This window comes from Saccostrea echinata, unplaced genomic scaffold (assembly GCF_033153115.1).
Source record: "Saccostrea echinata isolate AGI-Se365-2 ecotype Australia unplaced genomic scaffold, CSIRO_AGI_Sech_v1 ptg000009l, whole genome shotgun sequence".
In the NCBI taxonomy this organism is placed as follows: Eukaryota; Metazoa; Mollusca; class Bivalvia; order Ostreida; family Ostreidae; genus Saccostrea; species Saccostrea echinata.
The window spans coordinates 34,455,946-34,480,620 of NW_026889758.1; the positions used below are offsets into that span (position 1 = coordinate 34,455,946).

At 32.3% G+C, this 24,675-nt stretch overlaps 2 protein-coding genes across 2 annotated transcripts in view; one reads left to right on the plus strand and one right to left on the minus strand.

The window, feature by feature from the left end:
- Positions 1-8,510: 8,510 nt before the first annotated feature.
- LOC133183619 (signal recognition particle 14 kDa protein-like) lies at positions 8,511-15,795 on the minus strand. Its single transcript, XM_061318552.1, has 5 exons — positions 15,727-15,795; positions 15,550-15,622; positions 11,555-11,661; positions 9,550-9,582; positions 8,511-9,206 (listed from the first exon to the last, which is right to left on the minus strand). Exons 1-5 carry the CDS (start codon positions 15,748-15,750, stop codon positions 9,111-9,113), a joined length of 333 nt encoding a protein of 110 aa, XP_061174536.1. The 5' UTR covers positions 15,751-15,795; the 3' UTR covers positions 8,511-9,110.
- A 236-nt stretch (positions 15,796-16,031) lies between these two features.
- Positions 16,032-24,675, plus strand: part of LOC133182264 (zinc finger CCCH domain-containing protein 14-like) — a 51,733-nt gene continuing 43,089 nt past the window's right edge. Inside the window, exons 1-9 of the mRNA XM_061317041.1 lie at positions 16,032-16,099; positions 16,358-16,400; positions 21,469-21,583; positions 21,793-21,833; positions 22,135-22,392; positions 22,714-22,782; positions 23,065-23,258; positions 24,119-24,267; positions 24,525-24,652. Coding sequence (XP_061173025.1) covers positions 16,064-16,099; positions 16,358-16,400; positions 21,469-21,583; positions 21,793-21,833; positions 22,135-22,392; positions 22,714-22,782; positions 23,065-23,258; positions 24,119-24,267; positions 24,525-24,652 — 1,033 coding nt within the window. The 5' untranslated portion in view covers positions 16,032-16,063. The remainder of the gene's footprint in view (positions 16,100-16,357; positions 16,401-21,468; positions 21,584-21,792; positions 21,834-22,134; positions 22,393-22,713; positions 22,783-23,064; positions 23,259-24,118; positions 24,268-24,524; positions 24,653-24,675) is intronic.

Below are 24,675 nucleotides of genomic sequence, written 5' to 3' on the forward strand. Positions count from 1 at the left end.
CGCCCCTCATCTCTGATTTGCTGATAACCAGAGGTATTTTTACAACTTGGGGTGGATGATCTCCAGATTGTCAACCGTTAAAATCTATGAATTAAAACAATTATATTACCATCGTTATTGGAGTAGGAATTTATGTACATTGATCTAAGACAAGTTCGTGAGACATTTTCTACGGGGCATAATGACCTACAGATAAAGTGTACATGTATTGAATTGATTGTATTTCCTTGACTTCATATAGAAAGAATGAGTGTTTTTTTTTCAATATGAATTGCTCGTATACATGTTGATATTTTTTAATCGAGATACAAAAACGTACATGTAATTGTCCTTCGTTTAAAACTTCATTTATATAAATTTAACAAAACTTATGGAACCCATAAAATGAGAAGGGGAATTCTTGGACTTAATAAAATACGTATATTTTTGTTATTGCTTGTGTTCCTCGTTATATACTTTTAGTTCTTATAATTTGAAATACGTTGTTGAACTATAAAAATCTTATAATGAAAACTTATTTCCACTCTGTATTATATATAATAATTTATTATATTATTTATAATACTTCTTTTTTAAAAATTCCTTGATCTGCATGAATTAGAATAAAATCAGTATCTCAAAAAGTAACAAGGGCAATTCAAAGTAATATTCAATGATTTAATATTTTTAGTTACATGTATTTTGTTCCATTAAAAACCTTTTTCGAATGCAATCAATTTGAAGTATTTGAACGGTCGAAAGATTAACAAAGTAGTAAGTAAATCCATCAAAGAGTATTTCTACTACGACTTGGCACTCCAGGGATTTCCCACAACCCTGATATTTGTGTACAATACAGCGTTCTCATCCCTTTCTTAAATGCCACCGTGCTGGTATCAATTGATTTAACGCTTCTTCACAAGTGAATATCATGGCCATTCACCTAAATAATTTGTTACGTTGTTGAAAATTGCCGAATTAGAAGTAAAAATTGATAACGATATTGAAATAAGTACTTCACCTCCAGAAAAATAATCAAGATTATGCTATACTATTTTGTTTATTTTTCTTTTTATAGAAATTATCATAGGATTTAGGTCTGCGTCATTTTTCATCAAAGTCTTCCGTTACGGTACAAACGATTTCCTCGAGACTTTATGATCTGATTGATGCAAACTTGGTCCATTTTCTATAGCTTCCTGTGATAAAAGATTTATCAATGAATTTTTAGTTTGTATTTGTCAGAGAAGTTCTGGAATTTATATACAAACATTTCTTGTAATGAACAACCTTACCCTTTTATACTAGCAGGAAGAGTGATTGCGAACAGTTGTGTTAATTACCCACATCAGCATTTCGTGACATCACATTTAGTCGCAATATATTGAACTTTCCGTTTTCATAATTGATATTTCAGTTTCCAGCCATCCAACCAAAAAAATATTTAACAGGATTTAAACGGAATTAATTATTAAACATTCTATCATCAGAAGGAGATTTTTTTTTTAAATTTAAATTTACTTTTCTTAACAATGAAATGCTATTTCATGGTTTAAAAAAAGCGATAAAAAGGATTTAGCAACTTACTATTCAGAGAGAGAGGGAGAAAGAGATTTTTTATTCCGTATTTTATATTTTAGACAGAGATATTCTTGTGATTTTGTCATCCTTTGACAGACACTTTTTTTCCATCAACAGTATACCTAATGCATGTATGCCAGAAAATGTGATATACCTTCCAGATATGGAACATTGTTATATAGTTGTATAATTCTTAGATAATGTTTTTATAGTTTATAATTAGTTTTGGTAGGCATTAAGTAAGTAAAACATTCTAACTTCTTAGATAGAGTATATTCCTAGCTTTAGAAAAAAGTTACATTGATAAGATCTGTGTATTGGTCAGCCGGAGTCTTAGTAAGCAGGCTAAATGGGAAGATGGGACCTCCTGGTGCGCTAAGTCATTTGATTACAGCATCAGCATTTAAAACCGTTACAGAGACCATTAGACTTTGCAGTTCTTCTAAGATCCCGAAGATGTCAGAGGCACAATTAAGAGCTGACCGTGAATTGGTATACTTTCATAATTGGTTAATTTGTTGATTTAAACTGGTAATTTTATGGTTAATAATTGGATTAGTTTCTTTGGTAAATTTGGGTGAAATCTGGATTATTTATGGTGTGCTTATAGAATTCTTGAAACTTAAACCTTTATTAAATAGGAATTAGCTAATTACTACTGGTGATGTTTTTACACCGAGTTACAGGTGTTTAAGACCTTTGGATTATAGAAAGCTGTTGGTGACATTGATTCACCATAGCTTTACAGCAGCAACAGTATTGGTGATAAGGAATTGTTGGTGGCGTCGATTCACCACAATTTATTCACCGGGGTTATTCATCCATAACTTCACCAGTAGTTTTCTTTAAATAATTAGGGCAACAAATAGCTTCATGGGTGTTTGAATTTATTGTTTTTATTTCATTGTTTGATCAACAATCCCACATAATTTTTTTTGTATTTTAATAAACTTCATAGTGTCTTAGTATTCTGGATTTATTTTCTTGTGAATTCTTCAACTAAGGAGGTTACGCTACATATTACGCTATTGGCTCGTTAAATATCCGAACCCAAACTTTGTTGACGTTTCGAGCCGCGTCACAATATCTCCCTTCCCCATCTGTACAATTAAAATTAGTGTACTATATATTCACTGAATTATCAAACACAACGCTAAAGTGACATCATTTTTGACCTCATATTAAACTTCCAAACAAAAGTAATAGTTAACATGTACTCAACCTACGCACAATGATGAAATCTCATATTCTCTTCTTCAGAAACCAAGAAGAGATGTCACCTTTTTGATTTTGTTAACTGAAGCAATAGATTTGGTTTTGTGAAGAAAACTACTGTGAACAACGTTCCCACTGGAGATAAGGAACTGAAAATAGAGATTAATTCACGCTTTTTCATAGCATGGTATATTCTATCTGAAACTCTCACTGGGTAATCGTGTAAAAGTAAGGGTTTTGTTACAAAACAGGGGCTTGGGATGAATTTGAATCCGATGGTGTGTTATCACAAATAAATGTTTTATAACGAGCTACACGAAATTTGACAAATTGCAAGGTTACAAGTGCCGCAGCCAGAGCGTTTTTTTTTAATTCAGCTTTTTTTCCTCTAAAAATTTAAAACTGAAATTTAAACTCTTTCTATTTTCTGCTAAACAACAAATACACATTCAAGTGAACGTTAATGATAATGGTAAATATTCCGTTTAAGCCTTTTAATGAACATGTATTGGAACTGAAATTCAAACGCAGTTAAAGGCCAATCTAAAACATCAATTCACGAGTTCTTATTCTTAAATAAGCACCGCTGTTGTGGGATTTATGGTAGATAAGCGAAACAGAAGTAATAATTCTTGCTCTTTTTGTTCATATAGATAAATCTACTTGTCGTTTTCCTTTAAAGCGTGTCCCTTGTCATTAATATATGACCTTGGTGATGCGACTTGGATCCAATGAAAGACGAAAATGATCACGTACTAAATGTTTGACAATATATTTCAATTGACGGGCAGAGCACTTATGCTTTTACAAAATCCAACTTTTGTGCTTTACCCCCCCCCCTCCCCAAAGATCGCATTTTAAACATGTCATTATTCAATGACTGTAAATATGATGTGGGAAACAAAAAGCTCAAGTTTGATTCATTCTATTCAAGACTTTTTCAATACTGAATTAATCATTCCTCGCGATACAGCCCCCCCCCCTCCCCCCCCCCCCCCCTTGATATCATCATTAAAAACGAAGTTCGGAATTAAACTTCAGGCGACCGTTTCACTAACAAATCGCAAGCATGCCATATATGGCTTTGTAGATAAATTCTCGTTGAAGAGAATAGTAATAAAAAGTTTAAGAGTGCATTTTCTCTGAAGGTTTCTTGGGTCCGACAAAACGCATTTACCCCGAGAACAGTCAATAAATGTTTTGTTATGTCTTTTACTTTTTATTTTGACATATCTTTAGCTGGCTTCCATGTTTACAATAATTGATAAAATATAGATAATCCCGCCTACAGCATGTACAGTGTGATGTGAAAACGTCATAGCGGTCCAATATCTCATCGACAGGTCCAATATCTCACTCGGCCGTTCAACATCGAATTTTTTTTTTGACCGCTAAGAAAAACATTGGAAATGTAAGACGTTTTGGTAATGATTTAGTAAAGATGACCTAATAATTCAAATTGTTGCAGCTTATGCATTGATGATTAGTTGTAGCTGCGTACGTACCGATGTTTTAAAAGATTCTTGCTGCCGATGCACTGATGATTTATTGTTACTGCCCATGTACTTATGATTACAAATGTTGCTGCCTTTGTTATGATGATTATAAATGTTGCTGCCTTTGTTCTGATGGTTACAAATGTTGCTGCCTTTGTTCTGATGATTACAAATGTTGCTGCCTTTGTTCTACCTTTGTTCTGATGGTTACAAATGTTGCTGTCTTTGTTCTGATGATTACAAATGTTGCTGCCTTTGTTCTGATGGTTACAAATGTTGCTGCCTTTGTTCTGATGATTACAAATGTTGCTGCCTTTGTTCTGATGATTACAAATGTTGCTGCCTTTGTTCTGATGATTGCAAATGTTGCTGCCTTTGTTCTGATGATTACAAATGTTGCTGCCTTTGTTCTGATGGTTACAAATGTTGCTGCCTTTGTTCTGATGATTACAAATGTTGCTGCCTTTGTTCTACCTTTGTTCTGATGGTTACAAATGTTGCTGCCTTTGTTCTGATGGTTACAAATGTTGCTGCCTTTGTTATGAAAATTACAAATGTTGCTGCCTTTGCACTTATGATTAAAATTGTTGCTGCTGCTTAGGTCTGGATGATGAATTGTTGCTGTCTATGTGCTTATGATTTAAACTTTTGCTGCCAATGCACTGATGATTAATTGTTGCTATGTACTGATAATAATTTTTGCTACCTTTGCATGCATGGTGATTGTTGTGGTTTTGTTCTGATATGAGTTGAAGGATCAGACGATCGTGTACGCTCTTTGGCAAGGAAGGGGGTTTGGATAGGAGACTTTACAACAAATACGATCCATAGCTACCTCTCTGCTTTCCTGTTTTCTGACACCTCCTCCTTCCTCAAAAAAGTGCAACGTCTTACTTTCCCTCCTCAGCTATTTAAGGAAGTGATGTTGACGTAACTATAGCAGTTCTGGTTTGACTAAAAACGTGTCTAGTGTGAGTAAAGGCGCTGTGCTTCCTTTTTCGCATGGGCTAAGATTTTCTCCAATGATCTGCGTTGAGACAGGTTGTGTTTACTACACCTTTCCTTACTCGTATCTTGCATTTTCCGCTTCCGGAAAGATTTTCTTTTTGTCAATTAAGTCTGTTTGAAAAAATATTTCTCATATCTACCGAATAGTCAAAATTGTATTTCTGGTTTTCGGTAATGGATACCGTGTTTCACATGAATAATAGGAAGCATAGGTGCCGCCCACCAACTGTTGAAAGTGTGGAGGGGTGGGCAAGCTTACATCTTTTTAATGGATGGAAGAGTAAATACATGTACATCTAAAAAAGAACTTTGGTACGAAAATAGCAGTTTTTGCTTGTCATAGGACTTTGACACTAAGTATGAAGGTATAATTCGCTAAATGTGCCCCACCCCCACCCCATTTCGGTCGATATAATAATGGGTGAATAAATTCTCATCAATTCTAGCTTGATAAATATTTTTGTCACAAACTACAAGACACATCTACTCAGCTGATGGTTTTTAAAATTTAATTTTTCCCCATTACATGAACCCTCTTATATACTTTCTGAAGCCCCCCCCCCCCCCCGTTAGAGTGAAATTGTGTTCTTTCAGAAAGAAGAAACTCTACTACTATACTAGTAATTTGCTTATACACAATACAAAAGTGACCTTCCAATTGTAACATCATGTGTGTCAAAATAAAAGGTGGTTGCTCTTCATTTCGACCAATAACATTTTTTTTTACGGTTGACTTGAACTTTGTGAATTATTTACGCTATTTATATCACTTATAATTACTGTAATTGCTATTACAGTTAAGAGATTTGCCATAGTACAAAATCAATCCATTCATACTTAGACCTCAAATGATCTAAGAAAACTTCGTCGGATATCCATGATGTAGCTTTCTCAGAAGAGTTTTGTTTAAAACTAATATTATCAAATTCAACTATCAAATTCTTATTCAACCACGCTTACACTTCCAGAAAAAAATAACACTGAATATCTTGTCTGCCGACAAGGCTTCTATTTGTATTTTAGTAAAAGAGGTTTGAACCCATGTTGCAAAAAAGTCAATCCCTGCTTAAAGCGGTTTGGGCACAGATTTGAAGCTCATATTTTCTAAAATTTTCAATATCATAACTTATATGTTGCTAGAGCATTTCACACCGAAATATAATAAAAGCGTGTTAAGAAACTTCATTTATCTGGAAATTATTAAAACTACGAATTCTGGGACGCGTTTGATTGACACAAAGCCTAGCACTTCCGCGAAGTAAACTTTAAAAAAGTAGAAATTGTTTTGTGTATTAATGAAAAATATTAAAACTATAATCCAGGAAATCCAAAATAGAAATATGTGAAAGCAAAACCAACTCACCAGTATTGTCAGTCCGTACTCAGTGATGTGTGCAGACTAAGCAAATTGATCACACCCGGTAAAACGTAAACAACAGAGCTCGTGCCCTGTTTACAAACACAGATGTTTGAAGATATATTATGAAGAATGGCATTGTCGTCAAGGCCCCTTTAATACCAGTTTTGCTCTGTAAAACTTTTATTTAATATATATCACCTAATATGTAATGCACAATGTTTCCTTCCCTTTTTCTTTATTAACTCTAAATAGGTGCATCTATGTCAATAAACCACTTTTTTAATGGTTTATATCAATGATTTCTAAATGTTCATGACAAGATAAAATTGTTATTTCCATCTCATTCTTGGTGTACTTTTAAAGCAATAAATTATTCTTTTAAATGTATTTAACATTTTTTATCGGAATAAGAGAGCTTTTCGTTACTTTGTTTTCACGTCAGCTCTTGACATATTTATACCCATCCAAACTGTTTCGAGAAAGAGAATGACAAGCAGGTCGATGGACAACCGCTTGTTTTATATGTATTTGAACATCCGTAGAACACGTAACATTTCAGTAACCGTTCTTATCTGAAATTCATGAAGTCCTCCTACTATCGCCACAGATATTTTTATGCCGTTGAAACTGCCACAGTCCTAATTTCTGCTGTTTAAAATAAGACTTAACCCCCCCCCCTCCCCAATCAATAATGGTACGTAAATGCTACAATACACGAGTAGCTTTGGTTCTGATGTTCTTTATCAGTAGATTTTCATATTTCCTCCCATGAAAAATTTGACATATTGTGGCCCCCTCCTTACGGAAGCGTATTAGTACCACGTAATATTTTTTTTTAAGTTGGCACTTCCAACTTTCCAACTTAAAAGTTGATAATTCCAACTTTAATCTTGACTTTTCCAACTTTAATCTGAGCTGTTCTAGCCCTTTTCCTTAGCTTTTTTCCTTTATTTTAAATTATTACCTACCATTAATGCAAAATTAATACACTCAAATTGATTGGTGAGCAATGATTAATCTGTGTCAATTATTTGTCACACTGACCTTTCCTATGACCTTACATATAACTTTCAACTTTTAATTAAAAACCCTTATATTCTTTTGGTCCATCTTATATAATTACATAGAGAATAACTCCATACAACTCCGTAAATGACAGGATTATAACCAAATCTGTTTAAGAGATCAGACTATACAATGTATTTTGTTTTGTATGAGAGAATAAGCTTAAACAAATAATACAATTATTAGGTGTCTGTTATATAAGGATGAATCAACACTATATTACATGCTACAAATACTACAGAACAATGAAATGATTTCTTCTTTCATCATTTCATAATTAAATCATTTCTTTCCATTGTAATTACATGTATAAAACGGCAACAGGAGTCCAGCTACAAAGTTTCTGAATATAACGCATAAAGCCATACAAAGATGGAAAAGCCAAGATTAAAGTTGGAATTATCAACTTTAAAGTTGGAAAAGCCAACTTAAAAAAAAATATTACGTGGCACTAATATACTTCCTAGCTCTTGAATCCTTATTTTAGTCCACCCTAGTTAGCCCTAGGGGCCATGATTCAAACAAACTAGAAACTGCACTACATTGGGATCTGGCATATGCAGGCCTGTAGCAATGGTTTCAAAAGTGGAGAGGGGGCAACTCCCCAAAAAATCTGACAAGCCTAAAAAAAAAAAAAATAAATAAAAATAAAAAAAAAACCCTCACCCCCTGTGGTCATTGATTTGAACCAACTTAAAATTCTTACAAATAAATATGGCCCTATTTTTTTTGAGAGTTCATAGAATAGTTATCAACACACCTTTTAGAAATTCTTAGACCTCTTAAATTCTGTCATAAATAAAAGGTTTTTTTTGGAATATCAAACTTTAATTCAATAACCAATTCATGTATATTTTGTATAACATTTTTTTTTTCAAACTCTACCTTAACACAACTATCAAGTTCTTTGTTTGAATTCCTTTTACTCTATTGCACATACTTATACAACACTATTTCTTCACCGAACAATTATTAGTAATAATGTTTCTTCTGGGTTATCAAACATTTCAAACCTCCATAACTTTTTCTGGACATGATTACAAAAATTGTTTGAAAATGTTGGTTAATTCCTAAACAATAATACATGTATCAACAATCTGATTAATAATAGTACCCACTCTTTATAAAATAAGCTGTTCCTGATCAATGAGAACATTTCTCCATAGAAATCATGTAATCAAACATCAAAAATGTACCTGACCCTAAAATGGTGCTCCAAATATTCAGTAAATTATGTGTCCTGACAACAGTTTTACATTCACAAGTTTTTCTCATAATAATGATAACTTGCAATAACATATATAACAAAATAATGAAAGATGGCATAACATAAAATGATTGGTGTTAGGAAACATTTAATGGATGATGTGACAATGTATCAGAGAGGTCAAAAATGAAATGCTTTTTCACTGTGTAGCTTTGGACTTTGATTTGGCAGCAGCTGCTTTTTTGTCCTTTTTCTTCAATCCATCCATGTTGCCTTTTAAAAGATTTGCATATGCCTATAAGAATAAAAAAAGAATAAAAATCAAACTGAATCTATACATAAAATCAATTGGATTTTAATATCCATAAGGCATATGGGTAAACAATCCTGAAATAACATATTCATGACCAAGGTGTGCAGAAAATCTGATGAGGGCCAGTTATATGAGCTGATAAATAATAATATTGTGCCCAAACAGGTTTCTTTGTATATGAACATGCTAAAAATGCTTTTAGAGAGGTTTTTGTTCATTCTTAACAATGTGTAACTCCAGAAGTACATTAAGATTTGACTGTGTAATCATTGCATTTGTTTATAGTCCAGTATGACTTGACTCTAGCTTAAATAAATGCACTTACCAATTGAAATTTGTTAACATCTTTTTGGTTTATCTGAAAAAAAAGAAAATTATCGTAAATTGTTCATATACTTCAATGTACAAATGAATAACCAGATCTCAATTAACTTCAGATTTTAACTGAATCTCCTGTACATGTCCATTTACTTTTGAAAGAAGATCATTCAATGCTGATACAATGTAAATCAGATTAAAGTTGGAAACATCAGAGTTCTATTAATAGGAATTATTTTTATTAGAGTTCCTCAACTTTTTTTTTTCAACCTTCAAAATAAAAAATAAAGCGACATGAAAAGATCTACAAGGCCATTGGGGCATAAAAAATATATCTGAAAGCAGGGACTCTAAAAAAAGGCCACATGTTTGCCAGACATAAATCCGATCAGTTTAAAATATAATTGATAAAATGACAATTATGTATGGGGTTTTTTTGGTAATCGATGGGAAATTTTTACACAAAATGGTCTTGTTAGCTAAAATCTACACATATATAATTTGGCTTTTAAAATTTGCTTTCAAGTTTGTTTTTGTTTTTTTTTTAACTTACTTTTTGCTGTAAGATTTGGCATTGTACTTATATTTTATGTATAATTTAACACTGCAGTCTTTTTTTCTGCCTTTTGACTAAATGATTATTTTCCTCTACATATTAATTGATATTTTTACCCATATTTTCTGTAATAGGAGACCCCAATACAATATGTATAATAAACAATCCTCAATCATACAGTTACATAGTACATTGTATGTGAGCCCTGAAACTGGAGGAGTTAGAAAGGTGGCCATTGTCCTACATATTTATGTATTCTATGAAGTTCAGATGTAATTGTACTTTGAGCAATACTAATATATATTGCAAGTAAAAAAAGAAATATTTCAGTTTGTATAGAAATGGCATATGATTTCTTATTCTAACCTATTGCCAACTCTCAGATGGATATTGCTTATTGGACATGTGCCTCAGAGATTGCTGATAATAAAATGTTCATGAAGTTTTAGATGGGTGAGATTGGTTTTCTGAGTATGCAGATAGTGATAGTGATGTACTGATATGACAGAAAATGCATTCAAAGCAACAAATACACAAGAAAACATCATTCATCAAGCAAATAAAAATGTTATAAAAAGTATATATAGAGCATCTATAAATGTTTAACTTGATTTTCATGGTATCAAACTCATTGTCTACATTCACTTTGAATTGACCCAATTTAAAATCACCAAATACAGAAATCCTCCTAATGTATTGTACATAAAATTTGTATATCCAAAGGTGGAGATCTACTACAATTTATATACCAGGGCACTGATATTTTAAAAACAAAGAGAAGAATTTCTATTCGCAGTGTTTTTTTTTTAAATGTTAAATGTGACACATTTATTTACATAATAGATACATTCAAATGTTATAAAAGAGAAACAAAAGTTAGAGTGTAAGAGGACATCATGTCATTTTCAAGAAGGTTTTCTAGGACATACAGTGTGATTGGAAGCACTGGTGTTGGTAAAACATTATAAACTATAGCATACTGTATAGTGCAGATGTACCCAGTTTAGTTCAAAATTTACCACATCTAGGTAAATGGACTGTTTGGCAAAATGACATTTTCCAATATCACTATTTCTACATACCACATCTATATACAATAATACAGTCAAACCTCCTCATGGGACCATGCAAGGAAAAACTTCAAGATATCCAAGGATTTGAGATATCAGGGTTAAAATTCTTAAAGAATACGCTGTTGGGACTTCCAAGTCACTTCAACATATCCATGGTATTCAAGATATTGATGTTTGAGATATACCACAGTTCAACTGTATTTTCAAATTGGCAAAATCAATTGATATCAAAGAAAAAAAAAATGATTCCACCAAAAACATTAAAATATGAATATTTCTAAAATAAGTGAAAATACAGTATGTTCATCCAATATGTTTGTGATGTACAGCTATATGCAGTGTTGAAGTCTATTGAGATGTCCATACTATATAATACTACTCACCACTGTGCTAATTTTTTTGTTGCCTAATGTGGCCCTTAGTAAACATTTATATTCATGAGGCTCTGGAAGACTGCCTTTTCTAGGTTCTGGCTTAGTTCTTCCATCATCTGTAAATTACGGTAATAACAACATTATTTATCATAAAAACATCATTTTATTGACATTGTTAGAACTTAACTCTGTACTAATTCAATTAGACCTAAGTAAATATGGTGGTACTCATTTCTAATTGCACCTCAGCAAAATAATATTGATAATTTTGTTTGTACTTGTTTAAATCAGAATTCTGCAAAGTAAAAAAGGCAGGCCTTTCAAAATGTGCCGGTACCAGGTACTTTTACCTGGCTTAAATCATGATTTTACAGGGACAAAATATTTGTTAGAGAAAAAATTGACAATCATATCTAATTAAAATTGCTTCCACAAGGTGCCTCCTATCTTTGGAAAAGTACCATCTGTTTCAAATGTTTTTGAAAGCCCTGAAAAATGGTGTTAGATCTTATCTACTGATACATTTTTGTTTCTCATTTATTCCATATCATTGTATAAGTTGTCAGTTTTTCACACCCTGGGTGTGTGTGACATCAATAATACCATATACCCACATAGGACTATCCTTTCTTGTAAGTTGTTTAATTAAAACATTTTTCTTTACTCATCTGCAATTTTTCACACTGTAGACCAGAGATTTTCATATAATTCCACTCCCACTGTACAAACAACAGTCAAATGATACAGAACAGTGTGAAACATCATGGGTTATAATCCTCAGCTTAGTCACTCTGCTTTCACCAAATGACTTGTAAACAAAACTCCTTCTTATGTCCACCATGTAAGCCATAATAATTTCAATACGTTTGATCTCACTTAAAATAATGCTTGGATATTTTTTTTGTGCCCGTCAGTCAATGTTCTGGTTGGTTGACCAAGTGCCGTTCACTCAATATCTAGAGAACCTTTTGCTTGAAAGACATCACACTGGTAACTGGTACCCCCTAAAAATTAATTAGATGAGCCCTTTTGAATTTGAAATCACAAGGTCAAGGGTCAAGCTACTTTAGATATAAGAAGATATTGTCTGTTCATATCTTGAGAACCCTTTGTTTGACAAACATCAAACTTAGTACACTGGTATTCCCTAAAAAGTAAATGACCCCTATTGATTTTAAGGATACAAGATCAAAGGTCAAGGACCAAACTACTCTAAACTTAAGATTTTGCCCTCATAATGTCTCACTGTATGCTCAATATCTTGAAAATCCTATGCTTGACAGGCATCCAGAAAAATACTAATCTTCAGCTTGTGCTGATCAAATGTTAATTCCTTTGATTCAGAATTTTGGTTTTCTGTTTCAGTAAATTTCTGTGTATAACTTTGGACCTCTTTCAGTCTAACCATATACTCTTGTTTCCACAATTTGTGCAAAGTGGAATCTAAACTAAGAATGCTCACATGGCTATAGGAACTTGGGAAGGAAGGCATCCCCTCTAATATTTGGTAAAATAAATAAATAAATATATAATTATGCAAAAAAAAAAAATAAATAAATAAATAAAAATCAATGCACTTTCTAGAATGAGGGAAAAGCATCCAACATTTGGTATTTTTATTAATCGTGAAAATAGAATTGTCATGGGCACTCAATAAAATTGACAAATTTAACCCTGTAAAATTTACTAAGATTATATAAGTATGGAAAGCTCCTTATTGAATAACCTGAATTCAAAAATACTTTTAATGTTTTTCTAATAACCAAAATATACATCCAGTTATCAATTTTTATTTCTTGTCCTGATCATGGTTAGATAATATTTGATTCCTAACAATACTTTTTTTGCACTCAACATCAAATAAATTAATTTATACACAAGTTCTATGATAATCTTTTTCTCCCTTTTCAACCAAATACTGCAGTGTACATACAGATATGAGAAAATGATGTCTGCCTATATGGAACATAAAATGCTGACTTTTAATGAAATAATCTGATGGCCCTTCCTACTCATTTTTTCAATGGAGAAACAGAATGATATAAATATATACATGTATATTCATTATTCTAGAGAAAATGATTTTGTGCACTTTCTGGGTTCAAAAACATTGATGGCCCACTGGTCTGCCTGGGGCCAGTAAATTTTGGCGAGTACATGTACTTTGTTGAAAGCATGTGTCCTTGGGACCAGTGACTATTTATGCATATCAAAATCAATTCCCAGTCGGGTTAGTTATCTAGACAGGTTTGTGAGCCCAGGTTCTATTTTAGATGCGAGCAATTCCTTGTTTTTGTTAGGTTGAAATATGCAATGTAAATTCAATATCAATATTTCTAAGGACAAATTTTTTTAAGGAGTATATTTTTAAACATTGTGATGTTTTCTAAATGCTGGAACAAGATACAGTGTACGTGTATATCTATTAAAGAAACAAGAAATATGTGCAGGAAACAAGGGTTAGGCAGAATCTGAATGCGGCACTTCTAGAGGTGATTAAGAATCAAGATACAGCAGTGAAGAAATTTGATTCTTTTAAACTGATTAACTTAAAATTGGAAAATAAATTCACCATTACATTAAATGTAGTCTGATTTTTATCCCCTCGCAACAAGTTGGAGTGGATATAGTAACGCGCTTCTGTGTGGGTGGGTAAGTGAGTGCATGGATCACTGAAGTTACCAAGTAATAATTAATACCGGGATTGAGGTGCTCTTTTGCAAGGGATGCTCTACCTTGCAGTGCCCTTCTTTAAGTACTGCACTGTTCTGGACCAGTCTTTTTCATACCTACACTGTTCTAGCCCAACTGGACAGTGAAAATTATCAATGGACCAGAATTAACTCAAAAAGAAATAATGTAAACAATACAACACCTTAATTTTATCTGTTCATAAAATCAAAACATGGCCCAGTTTACCCTTTACCAAGTATTCAAATGACAGATGTGCTTCATGGTCTGATCCCATTGGTGATTTCAACTTTTACTCATCACCCGGTGATGATTAAAAGACGAGATCACCCATGGGTATTCGACGATGGGTGTGCTTGTTAAAGGGGCTTGAACACAGATTTGAAGTTCATATTTTATCAAATTTATGGAATAATATCATGAAGTATATGTTGCTACAGCATTTCAGACCAATTTATTATAAACATGATAAAAGGGTTTTTTAGAAACTCTTTTTATCTAGAAATTATCAAAACAGTTGTAGCCCCTGTGCACTAGCTCGATTGCAAACTTACATGTGAATATCTCCCAGATTAAGGTCATTTTCTTATTAACTTATGCACTCATGTACAAATTAGCACTTACGTAAAGTTACTATCTTTGTGTATTTTTGTATAATAATGAATCTCCAAAAGGAGGAAACAAACACAGAATGAATGAAGCAACAAACCCAAGCAAGAAATTATTTTGAATTTCCATGCCATTTGTATGCGCTCTCTTTGTGATGCATATATGAAGTTTGAAGAGTGTAATTTTTCACGAAGTATGTGTCAATATAGTCAAAATTACATTGCTATCATATTTTCCATATGCAGTTACATTACACAAACATAAGGGTTTCATTTGATCTTAGTACATTTGAAAATTAAGGCATATTAAATATCTGAATATATATGCATGTAAAACTTGAAATTACTTACTTAATATTATTGGCTCAAAAGTTAAAGCCAAATACTTAGTTTTTGCAGACTGACAGATAGAGGGAAAACAAAAGAAAATTACGCCCCAATCTTTCATATTCTGGGACAAAAAAAATATAACAAATGTACAACAGGTCCAACACAATGTCTTTAGTTAGCTATAAAGCTTGAATTAGCTAAATATCTTTATTTAGGTATTCAATAATGGTACAATATGGAATGCTGGTACTGTACATCAGTGAACTGGTTGGCTCATCCTGATCCATGCTAACATTTCCTATATTTTATAATAATACCTTCCAACATAATTATGATTACAACAGACATACAAACTATTCATATATGTGTACTTACATCTCTTCATTGTCAACGATATTGACCCTGAAGTCTTCCCCTTCTGGAATAACTTTGTAAGTTCCGTCAAAAACTGAAAAAAATTGTTAAATTTAGTTCTCAATAGAGTTCAGAATATATATTGATTTAAAAAAAAACAACAATCCTTATTTCTACACTATTTTTGTTCATATATACCGTGTCATTTTCTAACAGAACCATCTTGTAACCCTGTCAGCCCTGTGTCGTGGATTTTTTGTTCTCTAAATTTAAAGTTAAAAAAGGCCTAAACATTGGGATATTGAGCCCGATATGAACGAAGGGAACACTTTTTGAATAATGAGAATACTTCGCTGGAATAACAGTTGGTTTTATAAATTGTGTGACAAACACAATACAAAGTGCAATATCGACTAATAACGCAAAAATTTATCATTCATAATAAAAAATAAGTAAATGTTACAATTTACTATATCGGGTTCAGTATTCACTATTCCTCTTAATTTTTCGTCGTTGATTCGTCGTCTTGTCGGCAATGGATCACGGAAAAGACATTAGCCATAAAATTCGGGTAAAAATTATATATGATTATGCTTAATCAACTCTAGTTACTATTATCAAGTTATCTGAAGGTGCAGTTTTTGCAAAACGTACTACTTAAAATATAACGATACCAATCCGAAATTCCTCTATTGTCAAGATTGTATTGATGTAATGTCGTTTGAAGATATGCCTGCTGTAATTGATAATAAATTCATGTGGTTTAATGCATCCATTTGAATGTATACTGACATGTTCATTATAATATTTTTTTTGTTTTTAATTTTAGTCAGCAATAAAGGCAAAGTTGATAGAATTAAATGCCTATGTTGGTAAGTGACTTATATAATCATCTCGGATTAATAGAGTCAACCTTAATATGTTGACGGTGCGACCGTTAGGGGGAGTGCAGATACCTTTCAGTTTTAATTTAGATCGGGCTCGTCAAACCGCACGTGACATTTGCTACATCTGGACTCTGACATCATATGACGTTGTATGTTGCATTACCAAAACGAAGTCTGAACAGTGCTATTTTTAATCAAAAACGTTTAATCTACTATCTTTCTGCTATATATCCATTAAATCAAGGTGATTTCATATTTTGTTGAATATTTTTGCTACTGCGAGAACGTGGTGTGCGGCGAGATGCAATTCGCTAAGCATTATGGGACCACAGGTAACTGCGGAAAAAAATTCACTTGGATCAATGTGCAAGTCTGAATTTTCTCTTCGCCCAGGCGTTGCTTTAAGAGTTCGCAGTGACGAGCAGCGTTTCGCGCTGCTCGCTATTAATTGTCCACCTATACAGGGCTTTCAACAAGATTGAAATGGTGGTAATTTTACAAAAATGGGAGGTACCTTATGGAAGTAATTTTAATTATATATGTTATCAAATTTTTCTGCATCAAATATTTTGGCTGGTACAAACATGATTTCAGCAGGGTAAAAGTAACAAGTATCGACAGAGGCCTGCATATATTTCCCACTCCTGTCTAAATCTGGGATGATTTGCACTGATTATGTTTCACACTGAATTTGTTCATGCTGTGAAAATTGGAGTGAAATATCTCATGTAATTTTTATTTTTTGCTCCATATTACTTTCTATCTTGAAACGGAAATATTTATAAGTTGTAAAAGAACATTTTAATGTTGTATGCATACATTCATGGCATAAAGAGAAGCCATAAAAGAAAACAGTGGTTAATTTTGATAATATTCTTTTGATTATGTTGATTGGAAGATGCTGTATGTTCAGCTTGTTTATTTAACAATTTTAAAGTAAACGAGTAGGATGTGTATATCTAGGGTTGGATACCGGTACGCGGTACCAATACCATACCTAGTAGTTGTTTCAAAAGTACCGGTAAAATATCGTTTCATTTAATACCGGTATTAATATCAGTAATTCTTAGTCTTTGAAATATTTTGATATATTCAAAATCATTTTAGAAAAACGATTCCAGTCTCGCCAAAATCGAATTCTCCGCGCATTGGAAGGGTAGGCTAATTCACAAAATGGATGCTTAGTATGACACTTGCTTTTGATTGCCGATATTCGAGCTAAATCAATAAGTTTAATTTTTTTTTAAGTTAAAATACATTCACATTAATCGTGTTTTAATTTTATTAATTAAAACTGATAATAAATGTAAATTAAAAAGGCAAAATTTCACAAAAAAGTGATGTGCATCTCTATCCATTTTCTAATAATGTTTCGTTGTTTAGTGCGACCAAACAAAATGGGTCCTGGCCAACCAGGGAGGTTGTGTATAATTGTGATTATGTATCTAGTCAAATTAATTCGTTTGAGATTCAATTTATTTGTTTTGTTGATAATTTATTAAAAGGTCGAAATATAAACATAGTTGATAAGCTTATTTATGATTATAGCATTGAAAGGTTGGTGACTGGTGAAAGCGCATTTGTTATAAAATGAACCTTCATTCTAATTTATCAAGGTATAGTACCGTACCATTAAAAATACCGTATTGTTTCAAAAATACCGGTTTGGTATTGTACCGTTTCATCCTCAACGGTATCCAACCCTATGTATATCCGTTATAATTTTATAATTAAACAAGATTGACAGATGTAAATTATGTTGAAAGAAAATTTATAGTCTGCTTATACTTGAGACCTACATTTATTACACATTGTAGCAATATTTATCATCTTTACTTTCAATGTTTTTGCTTTCATAGAGAAAAAAAAATCCATAAATTTATTGCATGTCTCATCAGGGACATGCATATATACTAAGGGATTAGCAACTTCTTCAATGCCATGTTTATTTACCCAAAAATAAAAAAAAAATGCCAAAAACAAAGAAGCATATTTTTGACAGCCTGATTCATATTTATACCAAATATTTCCATAGTAAGGATAGCAAAGATGGTTAGACTGCTAACTCTTGAAACCCAAGGTACAGTGTTTTCCCTTTTTTCAAAGTAAAGGGTTAGAGATCAATTGTAACAGGCTAGGGGTTGAGGTTTATGAACAAAATTTCTCTGAACCTTGCATTAAATATTTGAAAATTTTGATTTCTAAGTGGCATTTTTATCAACTGAAGTGGTTCATTTGGCAGGTAGCCAGTTCTTACGGAAAACCCTGAAGGTATACGTTTTAGAGTCATAGTTTAAATCTACCTAGCATCACACTTTTAAATATTTTCAAACACTATTTCAAAATAACCCTTTTTTATAGGGCTTGCATATTTTCCTTTAATATTAGGGCAGATATTAAATTAAATTTTGATTTTCATCCTATCAAAGTGTCCCACATTGTTGTTATGGTTTGTTGTGTAATATATCAAAAGCATTTCTTATGGTTTACTCAACAAGAATCACAGTCACAGTTTAAGAATTATTCCCTGTTTTTATTAAAAGTTGTGTTGCATTATTTATAGCACAAGAGCCTTAAAAAAAGCTTTAGAGGATAATATTTATAAGGAAATAGTAAATCTGAGAACTGTTCAGCATAGACATTTCAAAAAAAATATTTAAGACACACTGTTTTACAAAACGACGATATCAAATGTGTCAAGAACAAAAAATAGGATGTACTTGTATAAGGACAGTGGAAACATGATATTTTTACACAAAACAAAAGTTATTGGTCAAACTAAAACATTTTTGGAGCAAACCAGTGAGAAGTTGTGAGCTTCACATACAGCAACATTGTGCAGTTTAGGGCCTATATATTTGGATGTGCTCCCCATTTCTTAGTGGTAGGTGCCATAGCGTGTAAACTGTAAATATTTTGTATAAGAATAATCTTCTTTAAATATTTAAAAGAATAAACAACAAAAGCTATTCATATTGGCATTAAAAATGTTGCAATGTAAAAATATTGTATAAGAAAAACTTTTTGTAGATATTTTCAATAATAATCATGATAATATAATAAAATAAAATCTGCCTTCCCACCCCAATTTTTGAGCAAATTAGGATGAGAATCTAAAGTTGAAATTTATATGGCTTAATTTTTCTTTAAGGCACATTCATTCTAGATGTATGTAAAACTTAAAAGATATTAAAGAGAAAGCAAATCAGCCCCAGGGTCAGGGGTTCTGGTGTTAGGATAGGGCTATATTGATCATATAGTGAAAATGCATAAATTCTTCAAAAATCTCCTCCTCTCTTCCTGTATTTAGCAGGCAAATTAAGTGGATATGATGAACAGGGGTGCTTCTACTTAATTTGTGAAATTCTTGGCCCCTGTGTCAGAGGTTCAGGTGTTAGGGCAGAGCTGTATTGATCATCTAGTGAAAATGCAATTCTTTGAAAATCTTCTTCTCTGCTTCAGGTCATCTAGCAGGCAAACCAAGTACACAGTTACAATGAGCAAGGCTGTAACTGTTTTAACCAGATTTTGTGAAATTCATGACCACTGGATTCAACCCCTCCCTTTTCCAAATTCTTGGAATCCAGAAATTAATCAAGAGTATAACATACTGTCACCTCCAATATGGTTGAACTGATTAAAATTCCAAAAAAAAAAAAAAAAAAAAAAATCAAATTTCTTTTTTTAGTAATTAAAAATAAAAAAGATTCAATTTTTATTTTGCTTATATTTGCTTTAAACACTAAAAAGACTATTGGAATGATATTCTTTGAAAATGAAATGCTGAAATCTACTTTTTTCCTCCCTTAAAATCAGAAACAATTATGGAAAACTAGTAAATTAACAAAAAGTTGATACATCATGATACAGTATATTGCAATATTTTTCTGAAATACCATGATACATTGATATCTTTTCCCCTCATGATTCGATCACAGCCCTAGTAAACATTACTCATAGTATCTGATAAATTCTGATTATAGTTTCCTGCAAGAAATTCAATAAAATCTTACTTATCTATTTACCGTAAGGTTTTGATGAATTTGTATGGATATGTATTAATTATAATAATGATTATGTAATATACAAGTATTGCTGTTTTTGAGGTCAATACAAGCCCTTCGGGCTCGGTGAATATTGCACTCCTCAGGTGGCTAAATCATCGTATTGATTGAAAAAAACAGCAATAGTTGTTTTATTAAATGATTCAATGCTTTAATGAAACAAACTCATTAAGCTGTCCATGCAATCTTACTTATTTAAATTTGCTGAAGTCCTAGCCAAACACAATGAGAGAAGCAGGGTTAAATAATCTTTACCAGTCATATTAATTTTAATTTTTTTTTTTTAATTTACTTTAGTTACTATGAAAAAAGGAAATAATATCAGGCTCTTTTATAGGATCGATTTTGAAAAGGGGGAGGGGGTTCCATGACAGCTGAAAAAAATTTTGACTACCCCCCCCTTTCCCCGCCCCAAAAGAGAATTCTCTTTACTTCAAATTTTGTTTTGGGGTTAGGGGTTGGGGATTAAGGTCCATTAATGGGGGACCAAACTTTCAATGAATATATTTTTTCTAAATTGAAAGTAAAAATTTCTGTTCAGAAAAAAAGGGGTTGGGGGTGGTCTCATGCACCCCCTCCCAAACCACTCCCACCCCAAATTATATATTCCCTTATGTTATATGTTGGTAGCTAGTGAAATAGCTTTCCAAAAGTATTTGTATCAATTTCGAATTTCCCAATCTATTTTTAGACTAATGTAGAGGAAATAAATCCTTATATTGACCTAGAAGGTCACGTGCAGGTCAATATAATGTAGTATTTTTTCTACATTGTTGGATCTCAGGCAATCAGAGAGAGAGGAATTATTCAATCATATAATAGTATTGATTTCATTAATAATTATTATTATGACAATGTTCTGGAACAGATTGCTTTAAATCTGTTTTTTCTTCTTATTAATATAATTTTTTAGTATTTATGGCTTTTGTTTTATTTTGGAGGCAATCTACGTACAAAGAGAATAGAACACTTTTATTTTTATTTTTAAGATGATGAACTCCCTGACTACATTATGGTTATGATTGCCAATAAAAAGACAGAAAAACAGATGAACAGTGATCTCAATTTGTTCCTAAGCCACAACACAGAAAAGTTCACATCATGGTATTTATATATGCAGATCAATTCAAATTGTGTCATATATTTAAGATATATTGATTATTTATCTTACAGTTACCTTTAATATTCTTTACAGTCTTTCAGTGTTTAAGTTTGCAGAATATTCTTTATGTACATTACAAAAGATCGGCTAGACTTGTATTTTTTGTACATAATTATACAACTTTTATAGCTTGTCTTGTTTGAATTTTCAGGTTGCACATTTTGTTGAAAAAGCTTCAAAGTCTTGGAACAGGTATGTTTTATGAGTACAAATACAATCAGTATGTACTAATTATTTATCAGAAGTTTGTTTTTAGATGATGTTGTATAACAGATATTTTTTGCTGACTGAAATTTTTGAGTAAGTATACTTAAATCATGCCCAGATCATATCTTGCTCAGTGTGAGAAACAGAATCATCAAACCTTGTCAGTTGAATAATCTCTAGGAATTGTATCATTGATTCTGTTTTTCGAGTTGAGCATATCATTTATACTTGCAGTACACTTTATTTAATTGTTTTATCTGTAAATTTTATTTTCAATATTTTGCAGACCAACAGAAATCAAAAGAGTTAGAAAAAGCAGAAACAAAAGATAATGACCATCAGAAAGAGATTTATGTAGATAAAAAAGAGAAGCAAGGGAAAAGGCAGCTGTCAACAGAGAAGAAAGAAAAGACAAAAGAGAAAATCAAAGACAGTAGGGAAAAGACAAAGGAGGTCAAAAGTGTCACCAAAGAGGGCAAAAAAAGCAAGGCTGGTCCTGAAGTAGACCCAGAAATTGAGGATTTGCTGACGAACAAAGAGGAAGGTAAGTAGATGGAGTTAAGGGGGATAATGTGAAAGGAACTGCATATATTCACAAGATGTCATATTGTTTTTTTAATAAATGTTGTTGATAAGAGTTCAGGATTTATATGAATTTGTGATATTTCCTCAAAGGGGGTAAAACATACTTGGATTTAAAAAGTGACAAGACCATTTTGGAAGGGTCATATGTAAAAAGAAAAATAAAACAGATGCTTTTTGTTTTTGCCTTTTTAAAGAAGTTTCTAAGTTAAAATGATAAAAATTATGATGATAATTTAAATAAGAATAAAGATTCATGGTACAGTTTTCATTTATTCATCAGATGAGTTTGCTGCAGAGTTCAAAGAGGAACCTAGTGTAACAAAGGGGAAGACAAAACCAGCTGATAAAAGTAGGAAACTTTTTATAAAGCACTTTCTTTTTACTTTGATGTATGCAGGTTTTTATTTTTCACTTTTTCTTTTACCTGGAATTTTGTTAATATGTATATGATGGTAAAGAAAAAGTTAACTGTCATAGAACAAATTCCAATAGTAAGACGATGGCAGAGAAACCTCTTGCAAAGCATGTTCACATAAGCAATAATATCCTCATATATCTGATTAACTTCACATTCAGGATATAAAAATATGCATGTACGTAAGGAATTCAGAGTTTGAATTCATTTGTTTAGATGCATCATCCCAGGATAATAAACAGAAGGTTAGTCAGGTCAGCTCTCAGAGTAAAGCCAAGTCTGCTGTGAAGCCAGTATCAGTACATTCTCGCCTAGGTCTACCTATATCTCCAGATAAAGAGAGAAGAACCTCCTCTAGAGATTCACCCCCAGGCAGAACAGTCCAAAGACCCTCATCATCAAAGAGAACTGTAAGTTTTGTTCTGTGTATCATGAATGACAATTTATTTAACATACAGTTGAACTTTTTGAAAATCAATATGATGTTTACTAGGGATGTGTTGAAGTGAGATGGCAATCCTGATCTTTTTATTTATTTGAGTTTTACATGCAAGTTCAATATCTTGAAAACTCAGGTATTTTTTCAACAGGAATTTTTCCTTGTTCAGCAGGCCTCAAAGTGACCTCTAAAATTTAGGTGCCAGCTGGCTCCTGATCCTGGTCTGATGGGGAAAACAATCAAACAGGCCTATGTAACAGAGGAAAACACAAGACATTTTTATTGCAAAAAAATTGCCTCTTTTGGGAAAAATCCCCATTAGTGAATATGTTTATAGTTCTGTAATTTGATGGTAGTCAAGTCATTTTATATTGATCACCAATTTGGCAACTTGTGGAGAGGTTTTAGTCACCAATTAGAAATTTTAGATGCCATGATGCCTAAAACTGGTAGCCGATTAAAGTCTTGTTCAGACATTGAGGTTGTACTGTACAAATAAATGCAAATTATTTCTTCTATCAGCTATTATATACTGAGTATTTTGATTGAGAATTTTGTTCAGTAGACACATTTTTTGTAGATTAAAGTTGGAATTAACTATAGTGATGAAAATTGTCATGTTCTTGCTCTACAATGTGTGCATACCTAGCCCTTCTAATTACCAAAATATGCTGCATGCTAAGTTTTTTAATTATCTTTTTTTCTTTTCAGTGGATTTTTAAATTTCACCTAGTTGTTAATTCTACACTGTAGATATTCCAGAATATGTTGATTATACAGAAAAAAGAATTGTTTTATGCTTGATATACTGAGAATATGTTTGTTTGGTAGGTAACTCCTCCCAGAAGGCGACAGCCTACGTCTGTTGTGGCCTCAGTGAAGAGGAAGTTTGAATTGGAGGAAGAAGAGGAGTACGACCCTTACAACCCCGCAGTGGGCAGCGTGGCCAGTGTGGTCCAGGTCTCCTCTCGACCTAGAAAGTATGTATAGATTGCCGGCTGATCTTAAGAATAATTCTTTACTCATTATTACTCTGCAGAATTGCATTGATCACCAAGATTCATTAACACTGTTACTTAAAGCAGCTCATTTACATTATTTCCTGTATAATTCTTATTCTATGTTGGTATTTTGTTCTCTGTGTGAATGTTAACTCAAGAAATGTTCTTTAAGTAATTGATTTGAATGTTTAAGATCAAATTGGAAGAGTTTTTAAAAAGTAATCTTATCTGTTTAGGTCCAGTGTACCAATTACAAAACAAGCCAACAAAAGCCTGATACTGAAAGCTACGGCAGAAGCTGAGAAATCTGTTTCTAAGGCTATGAATGCTGTACTTAAAGAGGAAAAATTGTACAGTGCCAAAGGTTAGTTAAAAGAAGTATACAGT